Source organism: Oncorhynchus kisutch, unplaced genomic scaffold (genome assembly GCF_002021735.2).
Source record: "Oncorhynchus kisutch isolate 150728-3 unplaced genomic scaffold, Okis_V2 scaffold2060, whole genome shotgun sequence".
Lineage (NCBI taxonomy): Eukaryota > Metazoa > Chordata > Actinopteri > Salmoniformes > Salmonidae > Oncorhynchus > Oncorhynchus kisutch.
In genome coordinates this window covers 519-28,077 of record NW_022264005.1, presented here as the reverse complement: position 1 = coordinate 28,077, position 27,559 = coordinate 519, and the positions used below count along the sequence as shown (strand labels likewise).

Here is a 27,559-nt window from a genome sequence, read left to right as displayed (position 1 = left end):
TGTGTGTCCATCCGTTAGGTACCTGATCCCGTCTCTGGACCGCTCCCATGCTGGTTTCTACAGATGCATCGTCAGGAACAGAGTAGGAGCCATCATGCAGAGCAGCACTGAAGTACAAGTCGCCTGTAAGTGGCTGTCCATTGTATCTCTCTCTCTGTATCTCTCTCTGTATCTCTCTCTCTCTGTATCTCTCTCTGTATCTTTCTTTGTGTCTCTCACTGTATCTCTCTCTCTGTATCTCGCTCTCTGTATCTCTCTCTCTGTATCTCTCTCTGTATCTTGCTCTGTATATCTCTCTCTGTATCTTTCTCTCTGTATCTTTCTCTCTGTATATCTCTCTGTATATCTTTCTGTATCTCTCTCTGTATCTCTCTCTGTATCTCTCTCTCTGTATCAATTCAATTCAATTCAATTCAAGGGCTTTATTGGCATGGGAAACATGTGTTAACATTGCCAAAGCAAGTGAGGTAGACAACATACAAAGTGAATATATAAAGTGAAAAACAACAAAAATTAACAGTAAACATTACACATACAAAAGTTTCAAAACAGTAAAGACATTACAAATGTCATATTATATATATATACAGTGTTCTAACAATGTACAAATGGCTAAAGTACTCTCTCTGTATCTCTCTCTGTATCTCTCTCTGTATCTCTCTCTCTGTATCTCTCTCTGTATCTTTCTCTGTATCTCTCTCTGTATCTCTCTCTGTATCTCTCTCTGTATCTCTCTCTCTGTATCTCTCTCTGTATCTCTCTCTCTGTATCTCTCTCTGTATCTTTCTCTGTATCTCTCTCTGTATCTCTCTCTGTATCTCTCTCTCTGTATCTCTCTCTGTATCTCTCTCTGTATCTTTCTCTGTATCTCTCTCTGTATCTCTCTCTGTATCTCTCTCTGTATCTCTCTCTCTGTATCTCTCTCTGTATCTCTCTCTCTGTATCTCTCTCTGTATCTTTCTCTGTATCTCTCTCTGTATCTCTCTCTGTATCTCTCTCTGTATCTCTCTCTGTATCTCTCTCTGTATCTCTCTCTGTATCTTTCTCTGTATCTCTCTCTGTATCTCTCTCTGTATCTCTCTCTCTGTATCTCTCTCTGTATCTCTCTCTTTATATATATATATTTTCCTTAAGGTTTTCCTTCCTTATTTATTTCTCACTTTATTTCCTGATGTCTTTCTATCGCTCTCTCCCACTTTCCTTTTCTGTTTCCACCACCCCCACCTCTCCCTCCCTCCCCCTCTCCACTTCCCCCTCTCCCCCTCTACCTCCCTCCCCCTCTCCCCCTCCCCCTCTCCCTACCTCCCTCCCCCTCTCCCTCCCTCCCCTCCCTCCATCCCCCTCTCCCCCTCTCCCCTCCCTCCATCCCCCTCTCCCCCTCCCCTCCCCCTCTCCCTACCTACCTCCCTCCCTCCCCCTCTCCCTCCCTCCCTCCCCCTCTCCCCCTTCCCCCCTCCCTCCCTCCCCCTCCCCTTCTCCCCCTCTCCCCCTCTCCCCCTCTCCCCCTCCCCCTCCCCCTCCCTACCTCCCGCTCTCCCTACCTCCCTCTCTCCCCCTCCCTACCTCCCCCTCTCCCTCCCTCCCCCTTTCCCCCTCCATAACTCCCCCTCTCCCTACCTCCCTCTCTCCCCCTCCCCCTCTCCCTCCCTCCCCCTCTCCCTCCCTCCCCCTCTCCCCCTCTCCCCCTCCCTACCTACCCCTCTCCCTACCTCCCTCTCTCCCCCTCCCCCAGATATGGGTGATTTTGTGGAGGGGGAGCGTTCCCAGACTGTGTCCCAGGGAGAGGCTGCTCTGATCCAGGCTCCACGCATCCACAGCTTCCCACGACCACAGATTACCTGGTTCAGGGACGGACGCAAGATACCCGCCAGCAGCCGCATGTAAATTCAGCTAACGTTATGTTGTGTGAGCGGGCTGGGAGGGATGGGGTGGAGGGAAGGTCATTTATGTGTGTAGTGGGGGTCAGGGGGTTGTGTGTGTAGTGGGGGTCTGGGGGGTTGTGTGTGTAGTGGGGGGCAGGTCATTTATGTGTGTAGTGGGGGTCAGGGGGTTGTGTGTGTAGTGGGGGTCGGGGGTTGTGTGTGTAGTGGGGGGCAGGTCATTTATGTGTGTAGTGGGGGTCGGGGGGTTGTGTGTGTAGTGGGGGTCGGGGGGTTGTGTGTGTAGTGGGGGTCGGGGGGTTGTGTGTTTAGTGGGGGTCGGGGGGTTGTGTGTGTAGTGGGGGGCAGGTCATTTATGTGTGTAGTGGGGGTCGGGGGGCTGTGTGTGTAGTGGGGGTCGGGGGGTTGTGTGTGTAGTGGGGGTCGGGGGGTTGTGTGTGTAGTGGGGGTCGGGGGGTTGTGTGTGTAGTGGGGGTCGGGGGGTTGTGTGTGTAGTGGGGGTCAGGGGGTTGTGTGTGTAGTGGGGGTTGGGGGGTTGTGTTGTAGTGGGGGTTGGGGGGTTGTGTGTGTAGTGGGGGTCGGGGGGCTGTGTGTGTAGTGGGGGTCGGGGGGTTGTGTGTGTAGTGGGGGTTGGGGGGTTGTGTGTGTAGTGGGGGTTGGGGGGTTGTGTGTGTAGTGGGGGTTGGGGGGTTGTGTGTGTAGTGGGGGTTGGGGGGTTGTGTGTGTAGTGGGGGTTGGGGGGTTGTGTTGTAGTGGGGGTTATGGGGTTGTGTGTGTAGTGGGGGTCGGGGGGTTGTGTGTGTAGTGGGGGTCAGGGGGTTGTGTGTGTAGTGGGGGTTGGGGGGTTGTGTGTGTAGTGGGGGTTGGGGGGTTGTGTGTGTAGTGGGGGTTGGGGGGTTGTGTGTGTAATGGGGGTCGGGGGGTTGTGTGTGTTGTGGGGGTTGGGGGGTTGTGTGTGTACGTACTGTTTACTATAGCAGTTTAAACCCCCTTTTTCCCTCTTTGTATGTGAACCCTGGTCTGACGTAGAGCTGTGTGTGTGTCTGAACACTGTACTGCAGAAGCAATATCCTTCCCTTTCCACTGGAGAGCTGCTGTGGGGCAGCTTTAGGACAGGTTCAATATCTACGATGGTTTATCAATTACTGATGAACCTACATACGGCTGTCTGATACTCAGTGTTCCCACTGATCAGGGCTGTTCTTATTCAGGCTGTACGGTATTGTGTGTGTGTGTGTGTGTGGATTCTGCAGAGCAGGCATGCAGGGATGATTGAAGGATAGAGAGATACAGGCAGGATGTGTTTGTGTGTGTGTGTGTGTGTGTGTGTGTGTGTGTGTGTGTGTGTGTGTGTGTGTGTGTGTGTGTGTGTGTGTGTGTGTGTGTGTGTGTGTGTGTGTGTTGAAAGGCAGAGAGAGCAGCAGGCATCAGAGGCAACAATTAGACCTGATGGACATAAACCCTCTATTTATGACCTGCTCTGACTGACAGTATAGAACTGTGTATAGGACTGTGTGACAGACAGACAGACAGACAGACAGACAGACAGACAGACAGACAGACAGACAGACAGACAGACAGACAGACAGACAGACAGACAGACAGACAGACAGACAGACAGACAGACAGACAGACAGACAGACAGACAGACAGACAGACAGACAGACAGACAGACAGACAGACAGATGGATAGACGGATAGACAGACAGATATACAGATAGATAGATAGATAGATAGATAGATAGATAGATAGATAGATAGATAGATAGATAGATAGATAGATAGATAGATAGATAGATAGATAGATAGATAGATAGATAGACAGACAGACGGATAGACGGATAGACAGATAGACAGATAGACAGATAGACAGATAGACAGATAGACAGATAGACAGATAGACAGATAGACAGATAGACAGATAGACAGATAGACAGATAGACAGATAGACAGATAGACAGATAGACAGATAGACAGATAGACAGATAGACAGATAGACAGATAGACAGATAGACAGATAGACAGATAGACAGATAGACAGATAGACAGATAGACAGATATATAGATAGATAGACAGTAGCTGCTTTCTTTAATACTTCAGTCTTATTGAGAGTAATGGACTGCATCAGAGACAGATGGGAGAGATTTCTCACAATCCACCTCTTGTTTAATCATCAATCATTTATCTCCATGGTCCAGCAGCATGTCAAACTGACGTGAAGACTTCAGACATTTACACACAGTGATATTCCCCCTACGCCTCCTCAAGCAGAGGGAGAGGTGGGTTCACTACCTAGTCTACCCAGCATGTCGAGAAACTCCTAAGTGAGACCAGGGGTGCATTCCAATGGGCTCTGGTCAAAAGTAGGGAACCATATAGAGTGCCATTTGGGACACAGACCAGTGGAGGTGGAGTGCAACATGTTCAGTAGAGATAGAGACTAACGAGATGGTGGAATGAAACATGTTCAGTAGAGATAGAGACTAACGAGATGGTGGAATGGAACATGTTCAGTAGAGATAGAGACTAACGAGATGGTGGAATGGAACATGTTCAGTAGAGATAGAGACTACCGAGATGGTGGAATGGACAGTGGAGGTGGAGTGCAACATGTTCAGTAGAGATAGAGACTAACAAGATGGTGGAATGGAACATGTTCAGTAGAGATAGAGACTAACGAGATGGTGGAATGGAACATGTTCAGTAGAGATAGAGACTAACGAGATGGTGGAATGAAACATGTTCAGTAGAGATAGAGACTAACGAGATGGTGGAATGAAACATGTTCAGTAGAGATAGAGACAAACGAGATGGTGGAATGGACAGTGGAGTGGTGGAGTGCAGGTTATTCAGTAGAGATAGAGACTAACGAGATGATGGAATGGACAGTGGAGTGGTGCAGGTTATTCAGTAGAGATAGAGACTAGGGAGATGGTGGAATGGACAGTGGAGTGGTGCAGGTTATTCAGTAGAGATAGAGACTAACGAGATGGTGGAATGGACAGTGGAGTGGTGCAGGTTATTCAGTAGAGATAGAGAAAAACGAGATGGTGGAATGGACAGTGGAGTGGTGCAGGTTATTCAGTAGAGATAGAGACTAACGAGATGGTGGAATGGACAGTGGAGTGGTGGAGTGCAGGTTATTCAGTAGAGATAGAGACTAACGAGATGATGGAATGGACAGTGGAGTGGTGCAGGTTATTCAGTAGAGATAGAGACTAACGAGATGGTGGAATGGACAGTGGAGTGGTGCAGGTTATTCAGTAGAGATAGAGACTAACGAGATGGTGGAATGGACAGTGGAGTGGTGCAGGTTATTCAGTAGAGATAGAGACTAACGAGATGGTGGAATGGACAGTGGAGTGGTGCAGGTTATTCAGTAGAGATAGAGACTAACGAGATGGTGGAATGGACAGTGGAGTGGTGCAGGTTATTCAGTAGAGATAGAGACTAACGAGATGGTGGAATGGACAGTGGGGTGGTGCAGGTTATTCAGTAGAGATAGAGACTAACGAGATGGTGGAATGGACAGTGGAGGTGCAGTGCAACATGTTCAGTAGAGATAGAGACTAACGAGATGGTAGAATGAAACATGTTCAGTAGAGATAGAGACTAACGAGATGGTGGAATGAAACATGTTCAGTAGAGATAGAGACTAACGAGATGGTGGAATGAAACATGTTTAGTAGAGATAGAGACTAACGAGATGGTGGAATGGACAGTGGAGGTGGAGTGCAACATGTTCAGTAGAGATAGAGACTAACGAGATGGTGGAATGGACAGTGGAGTGGTGGAGTGCAGGTTATTCAGTAGAGATAGAGACTAACGAGATAGTGGAATGGACAGTGGAGTGGTGCAGGTTATTCAGTGTTAATTCTACTTCTCACCATTCTGTTATGTGTTTGGCTGTTTGTCTCAGTCTGGACGGAGAGATTTCCCTTCATAGATCTCTAATATGTTCATTAGACATGTCAGTCTAGGTAACAGCACAACATCCCTTAGTCATGCTAGATCCTGTTAGGTAACAACAGTACCTCCTGTCGTCATGCTAGAGCCTGTTAGGTAACAACAGCACCTCTTGCAGCCATCAGTGTAAGGTTTAAATTAGTTAGTAATGTTAGTTTATGACAGTGAAAGGCAAATCAAATCAATTTGTATTGGTCACATACACGCGTTTAACAGATGTTATTGCAGATGTAGCGAAGTGCTTGTGCTTCTAGTTCTGACAGTGCAGCAATATTTAACAGCTAATATCTAACAATTTCACAACATATACCCAATACACACATATCTAAGTAAAGGAATGGAATATTTGGACGAGCAATGCCAGAGCAGCATAGACTGAGATACAGTAGAATAGAGTAGAAAACAGTATAGACACATGAGATGGGTAATGTAAGATATGTAGACATTATTAAAGTGACTAGTGTTCCATTTATAAAGTGGCCAATGAATTAAAATCTGTGTATATAGGCAGCAGCCTCTCTGTGTTAGTGGTGGCTGTTTATCAGTCTGATGGCCTTGAGATAGAAGTTGTTTTTCAGTCTTTTGGTCCCTGCTTTGATGCACCTGTACTGACCTCGCCTTCTGGATGATAGCGAGGTGAACAGGCCGTGGGTCAGGTGATTGTTGTCCTTGATTATCTTTTTGGCATTCCTGTGACGTCGGGTGCTGTAGGTGTCCTGGAAGCCAGATAGTTTGCCCCGGTGATGCGTTGGGCAGATCACACCACCCTCTGGAGAGCCCTGCGTTTGTGGGTGGTGCAGTTGCCGTACCAGGCGGTGATACAGCCTGACAGGATGCTCTCAATTGTGCATCTGTAGAAGTTCGTGAGGGTTTTAGGTGACAAGCCACATTTCTTCAGCCTCCTGAGGTTGAAGAGGCGCTGTTGCACCTTCGTCCCTGGTTGGACCATTTCAGTTTGTCAGTGATGTGTACGCCGAGGAACTTAAATCTTTCCATCTTCTCCACTGCGGTTCCATCGATGTGGATAGGGGGCTGCTCCCTCTGCTGTTTCCTGAAGCCCACAATCATCTCCTTTGTTTGTTTGACATTTCGTGAGAGGTTGTTTTTGTTGCACCACACTCCCAGAGTCTCGTCATCGCCTCCAACTGAAACTTGAGGATTGAGTTGGAGGTGTGCTTGGCCACGCCGTCATGGAGTACAGGAGGGGGCTGAGCACGCACCCTTGTGGGGCACCTGTGTTTAGGATCAGCGAAGTGGAGGTGTTGTTTCCTACCTTCACCACCTGGGGGGCAGCCCGTCAGGAAGTCCAGGACCCAGTTGCACAGGGTGGGGTTCAGACCCAGCTTAATGATGAGCTTGGAGGGTACTATGGTGTTAAATGCTGAGCTATGGTCAATGAACAGCATTCTTACATAGGTATTCCTCTTGTCCAGATGGGCAGGGTGATTGGTGTCTGTACTGTAGGGGTCAGTTAGTAATGTCAGTTTATGGCAGTGAAAGGCAGGGTGATTGGTGTCTGTACTGTAGGGGTCAGTTAGTAATGTCAGTTTATGACAGTGAAAGGCAGGGTGATTGGTGTCTGTACTGTAGGAGTCAGTTAGTAATGTCAGTTTATGACAGTGAGAGGCAGGGTGATTGGTGTCTGTACTGTAGGAGTCAGTTAGTAATGTCAGTTTATGACAGTGAGAGGCAGGGTGATTGGTGTCTGTACTGTAGGGGTCAGTTAGTAATGTCAGTTTATGACAGTGAGAGGCAGGGTGATTGGTGTCTGTATTGTAGGGGTCAGTTAGTAATGTCAGTTTATGACAGTGAGAGGCAGGGTGATTGGTGTCTGTACTGTAGGAGTCAGTTAGTAATGTCAGTTTATGACAGTGAGAGGCAGGGTGATTGGTGTCTGTACTGTAGGGGTCAGTTAGTAATGTCAGTTTATGACAGTGAAAGGCAGGGTGATTGGTGTCTGTACTGTAGTGGTCAGTTAGTAATGTCAGTTTATGACAGTGAGAGGCAGGGTGATTGGTGTCTGTACTGTAGGAGTCAGTTAGTAATGTCAGTTTATGACAGTGAGAGGCAGGGTGATTGGTGTCTGTACTGTAGGAGTCAGTTAGTAATGTCAGTTTATGACAGTGAGAGGCAGGGTGATTGGTGTCTGTACTGTAGTGGTCAGTTAGTAATGTCAGTTTATGACAGTGAGAGGCAGGGTGATTGGTGTCTGTACTGTAGGAGTCAGTTAGTAATGTCAGTTTATGACAGTGAGAGGCAGGGTGATTGGTGTCTGTACTGTAGGAGTCAGTTAGTAATGTCAGTTTATGACAGTGAGAGGCAGGGTGATTGGTGTCTGTATTGTAGGGGTCAGTTAGTAATGTCAGTTTATGACAGTGAGAGGCAGGGTGATTGGTGTCTGTACTGTAGGAGTCAGTTAGTAATGTCAGTTTATGACAGTGAAAGGCAGGGTGATTGGTGTCTGTACTGTAGTGGTCAGTTAGTAATGTCAGTTTATGACAGTGAGAGGCAGGGTGATTGGTGTCTGTACTGTAGGGGTCAGTTAGTAATGTCAGTTTATGACAGTGAGAGGCAGGGTGATTGGTGTCTGTACTGTAGGGGTCAGTTAGTAATGTCAGTTTATGACAGTGAGAGGCAGGGTGATTGGTGTCTGTATTGTAGGGGTCAGTTAGTAATGTCAGTTTATGACAGTGAGAGGCAGGGTGATTGGTGTCTGTACTGTAGGAGTCAGTTAGTAATGTCAGTTTATGACAGTGAGAGGCAGGGTGATTGGTGTCTGTACTGTAGGAGTCAGTTAGTAATGTCAGTTTATGACAGTGAGAGGCAGGGTGATTGGTGTCTGTACTGTAGGAGTCAGTTAGTAATGTCAGTTTATGACAGTGAGAGGCAGGGTGATTGGTGTCTGTATTGTAGGGGTCAGTTAGTAATGTCAGTTTATGACAGTGAGAGGCAGGGTGATTGGTGTCTGTACTGTAGGAGTCAGTTAGTAATGTCAGTTTATGACAGTGAAAGGCAGGGTGATTGGTGTCTGTACTGTAGGGGTCAGTTAGTAATGTCAGTTTATGACAGTGAGAGGCAGGGTGATTGGTGTCTGTACTGTAGGGGTCAGTTAGTAATGTCAGTTTATGACAGTGAGAGGCAGGGTGATTGGTGTCTGTATTGTAGGGGTCAGTTAGTAATGTCAGTTTATGACAGTGAGAGGCAGGGTGATTGGTGTCTGTACTGTAGGGGTCAGTTAGTAATGTCAGTTTATGACAGTGAGAGGCAGGGTGATTGGTGTCTGTATTGTAGGGGTCAGTTAGTAATGTCAGTTTATGACAGTGAGAGGCAGGGTGATTGGTGTCTGTACTGTAGGAGTCAGTTAGTAATGTCAGTTTATGACAGTGAAAGGCAGGGTGATTGGTGTCTGTACTGTAGTGGTCAGTTAGTAATGTCAGTTTATGACAGTGAGAGGCAGGGTGATTGGTGTCTGTATTGTAGGGGTCAGTTAGTAATGTCAGTTTATGACAGTGAGAGGCAGGGTGATTGGTGTCTGTACTGTAGGAGTCAGTTAGTAATGTCAGTTTATGACAGTGAGAGGCAGGGTGATTGGTGTCTGTACTGTAGGGGTCAGTTAGTAATGTCAGTTTATGACAGTGAGAGGCAGGGTGATTGGTGTCTGTATTGTAGGGGTCAGTTAGTAATGTCAGTTTATGACAGTGAGAGGCAGGGTGATTGGTGTCTGTACTGTAGGGGTCAGTTAGTAATGTCAGTTTATGACAGTGAGAGGCAGGGTGATTGGTGTCTGTATTGTAGGGGTCAGTTAGTAATGTCAGTTTATGACAGTGAGAGGCAGGGTGATTGGTGTCTGTACTGTAGGAGTCAGTTAGTAATGTCAGTTTATGACAGTGAAAGGCAGGGTGATTGGTGTCTGTACTGTAGTGGTCAGTTAGTAATGTCAGTTTATGACAGTGAGAGGCAGGGTGATTGGTGTCTGTATTGTAGGGGTCAGTTAGTAATGTCAGTTTATGACAGTGAGAGGCAGGGTGATTGGTGTCTGTACTGTAGGAGTCAGTTAGTAATGTCAGTTTATGACAGTGAGAGGCAGGGTGATTGGTGTCTGTACTGTAGGAGTCAGTTAGTAATGTCAGTTTATGACAGTGAGAGGCAGGGTGATTGGTGTCTGTACTGTAGGAGTCAGTTAGTAATGTCAGTTTATGACAGTGAGAGGCAGGGTGATTGGTGTCTGTATTGTAGGGGTCAGTTAGTAATGTCAGTTTATGACAGTGAGAGGCAGGGTGATTGGTGTCTGTACTGTAGGGGTCAGTTAGTAATGTCAGTTTATGACAGTGAGAGGCAGGGTGATTGGTGTCTGTATTGTAGGGGTCAGTTAGTAATGTCAGTTTATGACAGTGAGAGGCAGGGTGATTGGTGTCTGTACTGTAGGGGTCAGTTAGTAATGTCAGTTTATGACAGTGAGAGGCAGGGTGATTGGTGTCTGTATTGTAGGGGTCAGTTAGTAATGTCAGTTTATGACAGTGAGAGGCAGGGTGATTGGTGTCTGTACTGTAGGAGTCAGTTAGTAATGTCAGTTTATGACAGTGAGAGGCAGGGTGATTGGTGTCTGTACTGTAGGAGTCAGTTAGTAATGTCAGTTTATGACAGTGAGAGGCAGGGTGATTGGTGTCTGTACTGTAGGAGTCAGTTAGTAATGTCAGTTTATGACAGTGAGAGGCAGGGTGATTGGTGTCTGTATTGTAGGGGTCAGTTAGTAATGTCAGTTTATGACAGTGAGAGGCAGGGTGATTGGTGTCTGTACTGTAGGAGTCAGTTAGTAATGTCAGTTTATGACAGTGAGAGGCAGGGTGATTGGTGTCTGTACTGTAGTGGTCAGTTAGTAATGTCAGTTTATGACAGTGAGAGGCAGGGTGATTGGTGTCTGTATTGTAGTGGTCAGTTAGTAATGTCAGTTTATGACAGTGAGAGGCAGGGTGATTGGTGTCTGTATTGTAGGGGTCAGTTAGTAATGTCAGTTTATGACAGTGAAAGGCAGGGTGATTGGTGTCTGTACTGTAGGGGTCAGTTAGTAATGTCAGTTTATGACAGTGAGAGGCAGGGTGATTGGTGTCTGTACTGTAGGGGTCAGTTAGTAATGTCAGTTTATGACAGTGAGAGGCAGGGTGATTGGTGTCTGTACTGTAGGGGTCAGTTAGTAATGTCAGTTTATGACAGTGAGAGGCAGGGTGATTGGTGTCTGTACTGTAGGGGTCAGTTAGTAATGTCAGTTTATGACAGTGAGAGGCAGGGTGATTGGTGTCTGTACTGTAGTGGTCAGTTAGTAATGTCAGTTTATGACAGTGAGAGGCAGGGTGATTGGTGTCTGTACTGTAGTGGTCAGTTAGTAATGTCAGTTTATGACAGTGAGAGGCAGGGTGATTGGTGTCTGTATTGTAGGGGTCAGTTAGTAATGTCAGTTTATGACAGTGAGAGGCAGGGTGATTGGTGTCTGTACTGTAGGGGTCAGTTAGTAATGTCAGTTTATGACAGTGAGAGGCAGGGTGATTGGTGTCTGTATTGTAGGGGTCAGTTAGTAATGTCAGTTTATGACAGTGAGAGGCAGGGTGATTGGTGTCTGTACTGTAGGGGTCAGTTAGTAATGTCAGTTTATGACAGTGAGAGGCAGGGTGATTGGTGTCTGTATTGTAGGGGTCAGTTAGTAATGTCAGTTTATGACAGTGAGAGGCAGGGTGATTGGTGTCTGTACTGTAGGGGTCAGTTAGTAATGTCAGTTTATGACAGTGAGAGGCAGGGTGATTGGTGTCTGTACTGTAGGAGTCAGTTAGTAATGTCAGTTTATGACAGTGAGAGGCAGGGTGATTGGTGTCTGTATTGTAGGGGTCAGTTAGTAATGTCAGTTTATGACAGTGAGAGGCAGGGTGATTGGTGTCTGTACTGTAGGGGTCAGTTAGTAATGTCAGTTTATGACAGTGAGAGGCAGGGTGATTGGTGTCTGTATTGTAGGGGTCAGTTAGTAATGTCAGTTTATGACAGTGAGAGGCAGGGTGATTGGTGTCTGTACTGTAGGAGTCAGTTAGTAATGTCAGTTTATGACAGTGAGAGACAGGGTGATTGATGATGTTCGAAAACATTAATTAGCACCAAAGTAGACTTCATGCAAGACTACTAATCCCTACAAGCTCCTGCATGTCATCTCTGACTGACACCTTTGCTGACAGGTTTTGTGTCAATTTAAAACTTGTATAAGACAGTTCACAGCATGGCCAATTTATTCATTGCAACATTTTGCTAACATTAGACAGTTAATCCAGAGATTCTTACCTTTGTCTCGATTCGTCAGTCTGGTCCAGATCATCATGGCCTTTGTTGATCTTTATGATAGCCACATTAGCAGCTAATTAGCATTTCATTTTTGGTGGGTAAATACAGGCAAATGTATTGATAAGTCACCTTGTCCAAGAAATATTTCCATGGTTATCAAAAGCCATGCCAGAGTTAGTCTAAATGAAATACAGCCCTTATTTTAAGTGTTTCTAAAAATCTCCTGTAGGAAAAAATGTTGTGGTGAAAAACGATTGGACAGTGAAAGGCTGACAGTAGTCAACCTGGGCTGTAGTAGACAGTAAATCAAATCAAATCAAATGTATTTTTTTATTTTTCAAATCAAATCAAATTTATTTATATAGCCCTTCGTACATCAGCTGATATCTCAAAGTGCTGTACAGAAACCCAGCCTAAAACCCCAAACAGCAAGCAATGCAGGTGTAGAAGCACGGTGGCTAGGAAAAACTCCCTAGAAAGGCCAAAACCTAGGAAGAAACCTAGATAGGAACCAGGCTATGTGGGGTGGCCAGTCCTCTTCTGGCTGTGCAGGGTGGAGATTATAACAGAACATGGCCAAGATGTTCAAATGTTCATAAATGACCAGCATGGTCGAATAATAATAAGGCAGAACAGTTGAAACTGGAGCAGCAGCACAGTCAGGTGGAAGTTGAAACTGGAGCAGCAGCATGGCCAGGTGGACTGGGGACAGCAAGGAGTCATCATGTCAGGTAGTCCTGGGGCATGGTCCTAGGGCTCAGGTCAGTTGAAACTGGAACAGCAGCATGGCCAGGTGGACTGGGGACAGCAAGGAGTCATCATGTCAGGTAGTCCTGGGGCATGGTCCTAGGGCTCAGGTCCTCCGAGAGAGAGAAAGAAAGAGAGAATTAGAGAACGCACACTTAGATTCACACAGGACACCGAATAGGACAGGAGAAGTACTCCAGATATAACAAACTGACCCCAGCCCCCCGACACATAAACTACTGCAGCATAAATACTGGAGGCTGAGACAGGAGGGGTCAGGAGACACTGTGGCCCCATCCGAGGACACCCCCGGACAGGGCCAAACAGGAAGGATATAACCCCACCCACTTTGCCAAAGCACAGCCCCCACACCACTAGAGGGATATCTTCAACCACCAACTTACCATCCTGAGACAAGGCTGAGTATAGCCCACAAAGACCTCCGCCATGGCACAGCCCAAGGGGGGGCTGTAATGACTGTAGTCAACCTGGGCTGTAGTAGACAGTAATGACTGTAGTCAACCTGGGCTGTAGTAGACAGTAATGACTGTAGTCAACCTGGGCTGTAGTAGACAGTAATGACTGTAGTCAACCTGGGCTGTAGTAGACAGTAATGACAGTAGTCAACCTGGGCTGTAGTAGACAGTAATAACAGTAGTCAACCTGGGCTGTAGTAGACAGTAATGACTGTAGTCAACCTGGGCTGTAGTAGACAGTAATGACAGTAGTCAACCTGGGCTGTAGTAGACAGTAATGACTGTAGTCAACCTGGGCTGTAGTAGACAGTAATGACAGTAGTCAACCTGGGCTGTAGTAGACAGTAATGACTGTAGTCAACCTGGACTGTAGTAGACAGTAATGACTGGGCTGTAGTAGACAATAATGACAGTAGTCAACCTGGGCTGTAGTAGACAGTAATGACAGTAGTCAACCTGGGCTGTAGTAGACAGTAATGACTGTAGTCAACCTGGGCTGTAGTAGACAGTAATGACTGTAGTCAACCTGGGTTGTAGTAGACAGTAATGACTGTAGTCAACCTGGGCTGTAGTAGACAGTAATGATAGTAGTCAACCTGGGCTGTAGTAGACAGTAATGACAGTAGTGAACCTGGGTTGTAGTAGACAGTAATGACAGTAGTCAACCTGGGCTGTAGTAGACAGTAATGACCAGGCTGTAGTAGACAGTAATGACCAGGCTGTAGTAGACAGTAATGACTGGGCTGTAGTAGACAGTAATGACTGGGCTGTAGTAGACAGTAATGACTGTAGTCAACCTGGGCTGTAGTAGACAGTAATGACTGTAGTCAACCTGGGCTGTAGTAGACAGTAATGACTGTAGTCAACCTGGGCTGTAGTAGACAGTAATGACAGTAGTCAACCTGGGCTGTAGTAGACAGTAATAACAGTAGTCAACCTGGGCTGTAGTAGACAGTAATGACTGTAGTCAACCTGGGCTGTAGTAGACAGTAATGACAGTAGTCAACCTGGGCTGTAGTAGACAGTAATGACTGTAGTCAACCTGGGCTGTAGTAGACAGTAATGACAGTAGTCAACCTGGGCTGTAGTAGACAGTAATGACTGTAGTCAACCTGGACTGTAGTAGACAGTAATGACTGGGCTGTAGTAGACAATAATGACAGTAGTCAACCTGGGCTGTAGTAGACAGTAATGACAGTAGTCAACCTGGGCTGTAGTAGACAGTAATGACTGTAGTCAACCTGGGCTGTAGTAGACAGTAATGACTGTAGTCAACCTGGGTTGTAGTAGACAGTAATGACTGTAGTCAACCTGGGCTGTAGTAGACAGTAATGACAGTAGTGAACCTGGGTTGTAGTAGACAGTAATGACAGTAGTCAACCTGGGCTGTAGTAGACAGTAATGACCAGGCTGTAGTAGACAGTAATGACCAGGCTGTAGTAGACAGTAATGACTGGGCTGTAGTAGACAGTAATGACTGGGCTGTAGTAGACAGTAATGACCAGGCTGTAGTAGACAGTAATGACTGGGCTGTAGTAGACAGTAATGACTGGGCTGTAGTAGACAGTAATGACTGGGCTGTAGTAGACAGTAATGACTGGGCTGCAGTAGACAGTAATGACTGGGCTGTAGTAGACAGTAATGACTGGGCTGTAGTAGACAGTAATGACCAGGCTGTAGTAGACAGTAATGACCAGGCTGTAGTAGACAGTAATGACTAGGCTGTAGTAGACAGTAATGACCAGGCTGTAGTAGACAGTAATGACCAGGCTGTAGTAGACAGTAATGACTGGGCTGTAGTATACAGTAATGACTGGGCTGTAGTAGACAGTAATGACTGGGCTGTAGTAGACAGTAATGACTGGGCTGTAGTATTAGTTGATATTTGTAATACATTCACAGCATAGTTGAGACACACAAACACACACACTGATTGTTAGTGGGTATATGTGATGTGTATATATATATACATACAAACAAATTACACACATCGGGACACACGCACGCACGCACACACACACACACACACACACACACACACACACACACACACACACACACACACACACACACACACACACACACACACACACACACACACACACACACACACACACACACACACACAACTCCACAGTCTCCTCCTGTAGTTATCAGTGTATACAGCCAGGGCTGTAGTAGACAGTTCCTACTGCTAGTTTAAGGCCGGTTATCTACTCTTCCATCTCAGTATCCTGTATATAGATCGGTGAATACAGCCAGGGCTGGTCGTAGACTGTTAGTAAAACTATTTTAAGACAGTGAGAGACACTGATAGCCAGGGGGTTTGGCTCTTCCTGTAGGTGTCATATCTATAGCCAGTCAATGCTAGTTTCTAACAGTGTCATGTCCTGACACACAGCCCAGACCAGGGTTTGGCTCTTAGTGTGTGTTGGCTCTGTCCTCCGGTCTCTCTCCGGTCGGTCGGGGCATTAATATGCCGGGGCATGCTGCTGCTGGGCAGACTGGCTGACTGTGTTGACATGGCGACAGCCCTGGTCCTAATTGTCCAGGAGTCTGTTTAATATGCCCTGATCAGGGCTCTGCTGACACAAACACACTGTGTGTGTGTGTGTGTGTGTGTGTGTGTGTGTGTGTGTGTGTGTGTGTGTGTGTGTGTGTGTGTGTGTGTGTGTGTGTGTGTGTGTGTGTGTGTGTGTGTGTGTGTGTGCATTGGCGTGCATTTGGTGTGTCTGTGTGCACACTGACACAAATACACAAACACACACACAGCTACACTGCACCAGCTGTCTTCATGTCCCAGGCCTTCTTGAGCTACCTGACTGTTATACTCAGAGTGTGCGTGTGTGCGAGTGTGCGTGTGTGCGTGTGTGCATGTGTGTGTGTGTGTGTGTGTGTGTGTGTGTGTGTGTGTGTGTGTGTGTGTGTGTGTGTGTGTGTGTGTGTGTGTGTGTGTGTGTGTGTGCTAGCCTTAGCAGACTGTGATTTTCTGCTGTAGTCTTTCAGTGTTTATGGCTACAGGGATGTCATCTACCCACTAGTATCTCCTACAGGGATGTCATCTACCCACTACTATCTCCTACAGGGATGTCATCTACCCACTAGTATTTCCTACAGGGATGTCATCTACCCACTAGTATCTCCTACAGGAATGTCATCTACCCACTAGTATCTCCTACAGGAATGTCATCTACCCACTACTATCTCCTACAGGGATGTCATCTACCCACTACTATCTCCTACAGGGATGTCATCTACCCACTACTATCTCCTACAGGAATGTCATCTACCCACTAGTATCTCCTACAGGGATGTCATCTACCCACTAGTATCTCCTACAGGGATGTCATCTACCCACTAGTATCTCCTACAGGGATGTCATCTACCCACTAGTATCTCCTACAGGAGTGTCATCTACCCACTAGTGTCTCCTACAGGAGTGTCATCTACCCACTAGTGTCTCCTACAGGAGTGTCATCTACCCACTAGTGTCTCCTACAGGAGTGTCATCTACCCACTAGTGTCTCCTACAGGAGTGTCATCTACCCACTAGTGTCTCCTACAGGAGTGTCATCTACCCACTAGTGTCTCCTACAGGAGTGTCATCTACCCACTAGTGTCTCCTACAGGAGTGTCATCTACCCACTAGTGTCTCCTACAGGAGTGTCATCTACCCACTAGTGTCTCCTACAGGAGTGTCATCTACCCACTAGTGTCTCCTACAGGAGTGTCATCTACCCACTAGTATCTCCTACAGGAGTGTCATCTACCCACTAGTGTGTCCTACAGGAGTAATGTGGATCACACATAATTTAAACCTTTTTCCCTGAGGGTGATATAGACTGTTATAATAATGCCACAGCAGAATTCATAAACAATCATCCTTGGTGTGTGTGTGTGTGTGTGTGTGTGTGTGTGTGTGTGTGTGTGTGTGTGTGTGTGTGTGTGTGTGTGTGTAGAGCCATCACCCTGGACAACACTCTGGTCATCCTGTCCAGTGTGGCCCCTGATGCTGGACGGTACTACACCCAGGCTGTCAACGACAAGAACGGAGAGAACAAAACCAGCCATCCTATCCTACTGACTGTGGAGAGTAAGTAGAGAGGACACACACACACACACACGGACACACACACACACACACATGGACACACACACACTCACACACAAACACACACACACCTTCCCATACGGTACCAGCAGGTTGTGTTGAAGGCAGATATAACAGTTGTGTTCCTGTTGGGAGGACGTTTCTCTGTTCTACATGTGTTCATCCAACAGGTGTTTTATACTGAGCTGACAGACACAGCTACACTGCCCTCTAGTGGCTGTCTGTCTAACTGTCACCTCCCCTGTCAGTCCTGTTACACTCCTAAAGGCTTCTTCGTGGAGGGATATGGTTCTACCAAGAACCGTTCTGATCTGAAGAACTCTTTTTGGAAGACTAGGGTTCTTTGTAAGGTGAAGGGTTCTATCTAGAACCTTTAACATCCTAAGAACTCTTTTTGGAAGACTAGGGTTCTTTGTAAGGTGAAGGGTTCTATCTAGAACCTTTAACATCCTAAGAACTGTTTTTGGAAGAAATAGTTATTTGATGATTCTTTGGAAGGCGAGAAGGATTCTACATTGCACCATATGTAATATTTCCCAGCATGCTCTATTGCAGGGAGATTTTCAGAATGGTTTGTGTTACTGTAATATTTGTGATTTTGCATGTACATTGATTGGTTGATTAATTTAATGCTACACAAATATAAATAACATACCATTTTCTAAACTAATCCAATCTGTTAGTAATAGGATTTACTGCACCCATTACTGAAATGGTTGTTCCAGTTTAGATGATTGAGGTAGTCAATCTGCCATCCTGGCAGCCATTCTGAATGCAAATTGCGGGCGATTTAACAATTCCACTTGTTGGGTATCCTATCTCTGTCTGGATTCCAATAGGAATTAAACATCACTTTGCAAGCCAGCATAATGTGACTTGCAGGCCTGATGTGGCCTGTAAACCAGGAGTTTCCTAATGCCACTGTGGTAGGGTATAACTATGCCCTCAGTGAAAGGCCTTATGGTCTATGTAATGTATTGTCATAAATAATTACATTTTAAAGGATAATAAGGCTGGTGAAACCGTTCGAAGAGGGTTCTTCCTAGAACCCTCTTCGAACGGTTTCACCAGCCTTATTATCCTTTATCCTTTTTTCACCAGCCTTATTATCCTGACCATAAGGCCATAAGGCCTTTTTCCAAATATAAAAAGGTTCTTGCTAGAACCATATACAGGGGGTTCTATAAAGAACCTTAAATAAAGGGTTCTAGATAGAACCCTCTGCAAAAGGTTCTACCCATGCCCATTAAGGGCTGCACACTAGCTGCACACCCTGTATGGTTCTACTTAGCACCTTTGTTTCTAAGAGTGCAGCCTGTGTAACAGAGGGGTAACACCACTTTCCCCTGATGATGGATAACCATATCTGAGACCTGACGACTCCCCAAACTAATGCCTAGGCTTTAGCTTTGGCTAGCAGACCCGGGTTTGAATCCCAGTCGGTCTAGAGTTTCCCTAGAGTTGGAAGCTGGTGCCAGGGGAGGGCTAGGGTCCGGCTTAGGCCCTGGTCCAACAGCACACCTCCCTGGCTGCAGTGTGGAGTTGGGTGGTGCTACAGTCCTCCCTGGCTGTAGTGTGGAGCTGGGTGGTGCTACAGTCCTCCCTGGCTGTAGTGTGGAGCTGGGTGGTGCTACAGTCCTCCCTGGCTGTAGTGTGGAGTTGGGTGGTGCTACGGTCCTCCCTGGCTGTAGTGTGGAGCTGGGTGGTGCTACGGTCCTCCCTGGCTGTAGTGTGGAGTTGGTTGGTGCTACAGTCCTCCCTGGCTGTAGTGTGGAGCTGGGTGGTGCTACGGTCCTCCCTGGCTGTAGTGTGGAGCTGGGTGGTGCTACGGTCCTCCCTGGCTGTAGTGTGGAGTTGGGTGGTGCTACGGTCCTCCCTGACTGTAGTGTGGAGTTGGGTGGTGCTACGGTCCTCCCTGGCTGTAGTGTGGAGTTGGGTGGTGCTACGGTCCTCCCTGGCTGTAGTGTGGAGTTGGGTGGTGCTACGGTCCTCCCTGGCTGTAGTGTGGAGTTGGGTGGTGCTACGGTCCTCCCTATCTGTAGTGTGGAGCTGGGTGGAGCTGGGTGGTGCTTACGGTCCTCCCTGGCTGTAGTATGGAGCTGGGTGGAGCTGGGTGGTGCTACAGTCCTCCCTGGCTGTAGTGTGGAGCTGGGTGGAGCTGGGTGGAGTACAGTGGTGCTACGGTCCTCCCTGGCTGTAGTGTGGAGCTGGGTGGAGCTGGGTGGTGCTACAGTCCTCCCTGGCTGTAGTATGGAGCTGGGTGGAGCTGGGTGGTGCTCTGTAGAGCTGGTGCTGCGGTCCCTGGTCCATCTGACTGGCTGATTTAACCAGCCTATAAATGAGCTCTGTAATTTAATGGCCCCTAACCTGAAGCAGATTTATGAAAAGACACTGAGACAGTCTGCATGTGTTACTGATACCAAACACAGGGCCTGGGATCACACACAGAACCCCCCCTCGAGGCAGGGAGAAATGAGATGAGATGGAGAGAGAGATCTCTGATTGAGGCCAGTGAATCGATGGTTGTTTGCAGGGCTGCAAGGCTCTGTGGAACAGGCTGAATGATGGCTCTGCATTGAATCACTTCCTGCTATGTTTATCTCAATTAAACAATATAATGGTTCCTGGTAGGGCTGGGAATTGCCAGGGACCTCACGGTATGATATCATCACCACACTTAGGTGCCGATACGATATTTATTGTGATTGTGACAAGAGAGAGACGAGAGAGACGAGAGAGAGACGAGAGAGAGACGAGAGAGAGACGAGAGAGAGAGACGAGAGAGAGAGACGAGAGAGAGACGAGAGAGAGAGACGAGAGAGAGACGAGAGAGAGAGACGAGAGAGAGACGAGAGAGAGACGAGAGAGAGAGACGAGAGAGACGTGACTAAATGAGTTTTTCTCAGTCATGGTCATAAACATGGTGAAAGGAAAGGTTCTCCCTGTTTAAAAAGAAGATGGAGAACAATTTATGAAGGAAAAATACTGCAGTTTTGGTGCAGGTACAGCAAACTAGCGCAAAATGAATACTGCCATATTGTTAAAACGATACGATAAGATATAATCGGCAAAATAATATCCGATATGTAACTGTACTGATTTTGTCACCGCTAGTTCCTAGCAGCTTGGTTGACACAGATTGAGGCTGCTCCCAGGAAATGTGGGAGGGGAACACAGAGAGACAGGGACCTCACGATATATATGTAGGATTTTTTTGGATTTTTTATGAATTTATTTGCAAATTATGGTGGAAAATAAGTATTTGGTCACCTACAAACAAGCTAGATTTCTGGCTCTCACAGACCTGTAACTTCTTCTTTAAGAGGCTCCTCTGTCCTCCACTCGTTACCTGTATTAATGGCACCTGTTTGAACTTGTTATCAGTATAAAAGACACCTGTCCACAACCTCAAACAGTCACACTCCAAACTCACACTCCAAACTCCACTATGGCCAAGACCAAAGAGCTGTCAAAGGACACCAGAAACAAAATTGTAGACCTGCACCAGGCTGGGAAGACTGAATCTGCAATAGGTAAGCAGCTTGGTTTGAAGAAATCAACTGTGGGAGCAATTATTAGGAAATGGAAGACATACAAGACCACTGATAATCTCCCTCGATCTGGGGCTCCACGCAAGATCTGACCCTGTGGGGTCAAAATGATCACAAGAACGGTGAGCAAAAAATCCCAGAACCACACAGTGGGACCTAGTGAATGACCTGCAGAGAGCTGGGACCAAAGTAACAAAGCCTACCATCAGTAACACACTACGCCGCCAGGGACTCAAATCATGCAGTACCAGACGTGTCCCCCTGCTTAAGCCAGTACATGTCCAGGCCCGTCTGAAGTTTGCTAGAGAGCATTTGGATGATCCAGAAGAAGATTGGGAGAATATCATATGGTCAGATGAAACCAAAATATAACTTTTTGGTAAAAACTCAACTCGTCGTGTTTGGACAAAGAATGCTGAGTTGCATCCCAAGAACACCATACCTACTGTGAAGCATGGGGGTGAAAACATCATGCTTTGGAGCTGTTTTCTGCAAAGGGACCAGGACGACTGATCCGTGTAAAGGAAAGAATGAATGGGGCCATGTATCGTGAGATTTTGAGTGAAAACCTCCTTCCATCAGCAAGGGCATTGAAGATGAAACGTGGCTGGGTCTTTCAGCATGACAAGGATCCCAAACACACCGCCCGGGCAACGAAGGAGTGGCTTCGTAAGAAGTACTTCAAGGTCCTGGAGTGGCCTAGCCAGTCTCCAGATCTCAACCCCATAGAAAATCTTTGGAGGGAGTTGAAAGTCCGTGTTGCCCAGCAACAGCCCCAAAACATCACTGCTCTAGAGGAGATCTGCATGGAGGAATGGGCCAAAATACCAGCACCAGTGTGTGAAAACCTTGTGAAGACTTACAGAAAACGTTTGACCTCTGTCATTGCCAACAAAGGGTATATAACAAAGTATTGAGATAAACTTTTGTTATTGACCAAATACTTATTTTCCACCATAATTTGCAAATAAATTCATAAGAAATCCTACAATGGGACTTTACCTAGCAGGGTCTTGTAGATGACATGGAGCCAGTGGGTTTGGCGACGAGTATGAAGCGAGGGCCAGCCAACGAGAGCGTACAGGTCGCAATGGTGGGTAGTACATGGGGCTTTGGTGACAAAACGTGGAGGGTTGTTAACACAGTGTCCAAAGAAGGGCCGGAAGTATACAGAATGGTGTCGTCTGCGTAGAGGTGGATCAGGGACTCACCAGCAGCAAGAGCGACCTCATTGATGTATACAGAGAAGAGAGTCGGTCCAAGAATTGAACCCTGTGGCACCCCCATAGAGACTGCCAGAGGTCCGGACAGCAGACCCTCCGATTTGACCCACTGAATCAGAGAAGTAGTTGGTGAACCAGGCGAGGCAATCATTTGAGAAACCAAGGCTGTCGAGTCTGCCGATGAGGATGTGGTGATTGACAGAGTCGAAAGCCTTGGCCAGATCAATGAATACGGCTGCACAGTAATGTTTCTTATCGATGGCAGTTAAGATATTGTTTAGGACCTTGAGCGTGGCTGAGGTGCACCCATGACCAGCTCTGAAACCAGATTGCATAGCAGAGAAGGTATGGTGAGATTCGAAATGGTCGGTAATCTGTTTGTTGACTTGGCTTTCGAAGACCTTAGAAAGGCATGGTAGGATAGATATAGGTCTGTAGCAGTTTGGGTCAAGAGTGTCCCCCCTTTGAAGAGGGGGATGACCGCAGCTGCTTTCCAATCTTTGGGAATCTCAGACGACACGAAAGTGAGGTTGAACAGGCTAGTAATAGGGGTGGCAACAATTTCGGCAGATAATTTTAGAAAGAAAGGGTCCAGATTGTCTAGCCCGGCTGATTTGTAGGGGTCCAGATTTTGCAGCTCTTTCAGAACATCAGCTGAATGGATTTGGGAGAAGGAGAAATGGGGAAGGCTTGGGCGAGTTGCTGTGGGGTGTGCAGGGCTGTTGACCGGGGTAGGAGTAGCCAGGTGGAAAGCATGGCCAGCCGTAGAAAAATGCTTATTGAAATTATCAATTATGGTGGATTTATCAGTGGTGACAGTGTTTCCTATCTTCAGTGCAGTGGGCAGCTGGGAGGAGGTGTTCTTATTCTCCATGGACTTTACAGTGTCCCAGAACTTTTTTGAGTTAGTGTTGCAGGAAGCACATTTCTGCTTGAAGAGCCTTGGCTTTTCTAACTGCTTATGTATAATGGTTTCTGGCTTCCCTGAACAGCTGCATACTATCGATGCTAATGCAGAACGCCATAGGATGTTTTTGTGTTGGTTAAGGGCAGTCAGGTCTGGGGAGAACCAAGGGCTATATCTGTTCCTGGTTCTACATTTCTTGAATGGGGCATGTTTATTTAAGATGGTTAGGAAGGCATTTTAAAAAAATATCCAGGCATCCTCTACTGACGGGATGAGATCGATATCCTTCCAGGATACCCCGGCCAGGTCGATTAGAAAGGCTTGCTCGCTGAAGTGTTTCAGGGAGCGTTTTACAGTGATGAGTGGAGGTCGTTTGACTGCTGACCCATTACGGATGCAGGCAATGAGGCAGTGATCGCTGAGATCTTGGTTGAAGACAGCAGAGGTGTATTTAGAGGGGAAGTTGGTTAGGATGATATCTATGAGGGTGCCCGTGTTTAAGGCTTTGGGGAGGTACCTGGTAGGTTCATTGATAATTTGTGTGAGATTGAGGGTATCAAGTTTAGATTGTAGGATGGCTGGGGTGTTAAGCATGTTCCAGTTTAGGTCGCCTAGCAGCACGAGCTCTGAAGATAGATGGGGGGCAATCAGTTCACATATGGTGTCCAGTGTCCAGAGCACAGCTGGGGGCAGAGGGTGGTCTATAGCAGGCGGCAACGGTGAGAGACTTGTTTTTAGAGAGGTGGATTTTTAAATTTTTAAAGTTCAAATTGTTTGGGTACAGACCTGGATAGTAGGACAGAACTCTGCAGGCTATCTTTGCAGTAGATTGCAACACAGCCCCCTTTGGCAGTTATATCTTGTCTGAAAAGGTTGTAGTTTGGAATTAAAATTTCTGAATTTTTGGTGGTCTTCCTAAGCCAGGATTCAGACACAGCTAGAACATCCGGGTTGGCAGAGTGTGCTAAAGCAGTGAATAGAACAAACTTAGGGAGGAGGCTTCTAATGTTAACATGCATGAAACCAAGGCTATTACGGTTACAGAAGTCGTCAAAAGAGAGCGCCTGGGGAATAGGAGTGGAGCTAGGCACTGCAGGGCCTGGATTCACCTCTACATCGCCAGAGGAACATAGGAGGAGTAGAATAAGGGTACGGCTAAAAGCAATAAGAATTGGTCGTCTAGAACGTCTGGAACAGAGAGTAAAAGGAGGTTTCTGGGGGCGATAAAATAGCATCAAGGTATAATGTACAGACAAAGGTATGGTAGGATGTGAATACAGTGGAGGTAAACCTAGGTATTGAGTGATGAAGAGAGAGATATTGTCTCTAGAAACATCATTGAAACCAGGAGATGTCATTGCATGTGTGGGTGGTGGAACTAATAGGTTGGATAAGGTATAGTGAGCAGGACTAGAGGCTCTACAGTGAAATAAGCCAATAAACACTAACCAGAACAGCAATGGACAAGACATATTGACATTAAGGAGAGGCATGCTTAGTCGAGTGATCAAAAGGGTCCAGTGAGTGGAGAGGTTGGTTGGGGGTCACGGCGATTTAGACAGCTAGCCAGGCCAGCCAGGCCAGCCAGCAAGCTAGCATAGGATGGAGGTCTGTTGTTAGCCACCTCTTGCGTTCCGTCAGTAGATTAGTGGGGTTCCGTGTGGTAGAGGGGATTAATCCAAATCACACAACAACAACAAAAATAAAAACAATAGATATAGTTATAGAGGCCCAAGAAGAAAACATAATAATAATAAAAATAAATAAATTGTCCGATTGTCTATTCAGATAGCAGCCGGTAAGACAGCTAACGGTTAGCAGGCCGCAGATGGGCGTTCAGGTAACGTCGCGACGGAGGAGCCAGCCGGATCTCCTTCGGGTAGATAACGTCGGCAGTCCAGTTGTGAAGGCCCGGTGGGGCTCCGCGTAGGCAGTAAAACGGATCCGGATAGGTGACTGCAGCCCAGGAGTGATTGATGGAACTCATGAGTGATTGACGGAGCTGGCTAGCTCCGGAATAATTGATGTTTGCTCCGGAATCGACGAAAGCCGATAGTCACATGGATAGCAGCTAGCTAGCTGTGAGATCCGGGTATGAATGTCCAGAGAGCAGTTGAAATCCAGGGACATGGAGAGAAAAATTGGTCCGGTGTGTTCCGTTCCGAGCCGCGCTGCGCCGTACAAAACTGGTGATAGATTTTCGAGCTAAAGGATAGCTGATGACCACAAACCGTGGTTAGCTGATTACTAACGATTTGCCAGTAAAGAAGCTAACTAGCTTCTGAACTAGCTTCTGGATTAGCTTCTGGATTAGCTTCTGGCTAGTTTCTGGATTAGCTTCTGAACTAGCTTCTGGATTAGCTTCTGAACTAGCTTCTGGATTAGCTTCTGAACTAGCTTCTGGATTAGCTTCTGGCTAGTTTCTGGATTAGCTTCTGAACTAGCTTCTGGATTAGCTTCTGAACTAGCTTCTGGATTAGCTTCTGAACTAGCTTCTGGATTAGCTTCTGGCTAGTTTCAGGCTAGCTTCTGAACTAGCTTCTGGATTAGCTTCTGGCTAGTTTCTGGCTAGTTTCAGGCTAGCTTCTGAACTAGCTTCTGGATTAGCTTCTGGCTAGTTTCAGGCTAGCTTCTGGATTAGCTTCTGGCTAGTTTCAGGCTAGCTTCTGGATTAGCTTCTGGATTAGCTTCTGGCTAGTTTCAGGCTAGCTTCTGGATTAGCTTCTGGCTAGTTTCTGGCTAGCTTCTTGGAGGATTACAGATTTGAGGTAAATAATACTTTATAAATATACATTGGTGAGGCGGGTTGCAGGAGAGTGTTTTGAAGATGAGTTGATGGAAAATAAAAATTAAATGTATGTGAAAAAAGTTGTAAATATATATATATATATATACACAGGACAAGACGAGGACAAAAAGACGTCTGAACTGCTATGCCATCTTGGTTGAACGATGAGAGTATAGGAACTATCTGTTGATGAATGACAGTATAGGAACTATATGTTATTGAATGATGAGAGTATAGGAACTATCTGTTGATGAATGACAGAATAGGAACTATATGTTATTGAATGATGAGAGTATAGGAACTTTCTGTTGATGAATGACAGTATAGGAACTATATGTTATTGAATGATGAGAGTATAGGAACTATATGTTATTGAATGATGAGAGTATAGGAACTATCTCTTGATGAATGATGAGAGTATAGGAACTGTCTCTTGATGAATGATGAGAGTATAGGAACTATATGTTATTGAATGATGAGAGTATAGGAACTATCTCTTGATGAATGATGAGAGTATAGGAACTATCTCTTGATGAATGATGAGAGTATAGGAACTATATGTTATTGAATGATGAGAGTATAGGAACTATCTCTTGATGAATGATGAGAGTATAGGAACTATCCCTTGATGAATGATGAGAGTATAGGAACTATCTGTTATTGAATGATGAGAGTATAGGAACTTTATGTTGATGAATGACAGTATAGGAACTATATGTTATTGAATGATGAGAGTATAGGAACTATATGTTGATGAATGACAGTATAGGAACTATATGTTGATGAATGATGAGAGTATAGGAACTATATGTTGATGCATGACAGTATAGGAACTATATGTTATTGAATGACAGTATAGGAACTATATGTTGATGAATGATGAGCGTATAGGAACTATATGTTGATGAATGACAGTATAGGAACTATATGTTGATGAATGAGGAGAGTATAGGAACTATATGTTGATGAATGACAGTATAGGAACTATATGTTGATGAATGATGAGAGTATAGGAACTATATGTTGATGAATGACAGTATAGGAACTATATGTTGATGAATGAGGAGAGTATAGGAACTATATGTTGATGAATGATGAGAGTATAGGAACTATATGTTGATGAATGACAGTATAGGAACTATATGTTGATGAATGACAGTATAGGAACTATATGTTGATGAATGATTAGAGTATAGGAACTATATGTTGATGAATGAGGAGAGTATAGGAACTATATGTTGATGAATGACAGTATAGGAACTATATGTTGATGAATGACAGTATAGGAACTATATGTTGATGAATGATGAGAGTGCTGTATGGACAATCCAGGCAGGAGCTGTTGTTGTTCACACCGTTTCTATTATTTAAACTGTAAAGTCCTGACTGAGATATACAATCTATTTTACAAGGGAGAACTGGCCATGACCCATATGCTTTTCTAATGATGCTTGTGTGTGTGTGTGTGTGTGTGTGTAGACGTGGGGGGGCCTGTGGACCCCATCACCCCCACCATCATCATCCCTCCTAAGAACACCAGTGTGAACGCAGGGAGGAATGATGTCATTATGGAGTGTGTGGCCAATGCTAG

The 27,559-nt window shown here is 46.1% G+C and overlaps 1 protein-coding gene across 1 annotated transcript; it reads left to right on the top strand.

Annotated features, from left to right (window-relative positions):
• Positions 1 to 18: 18 nt before the first annotated feature.
• LOC116369028 (protein sidekick-2-like) lies at positions 19 to 27,559 on the top strand (the record flags this gene model as incomplete). Its single annotated transcript, XM_031819336.1, has 4 exons — positions 19 to 125; positions 1,733 to 1,880; positions 17,348 to 17,481; positions 27,448 to 27,559. Coding segments are annotated over 4 exons (501 nt in total), but the record flags the coding sequence as incomplete, so codon positions are not given.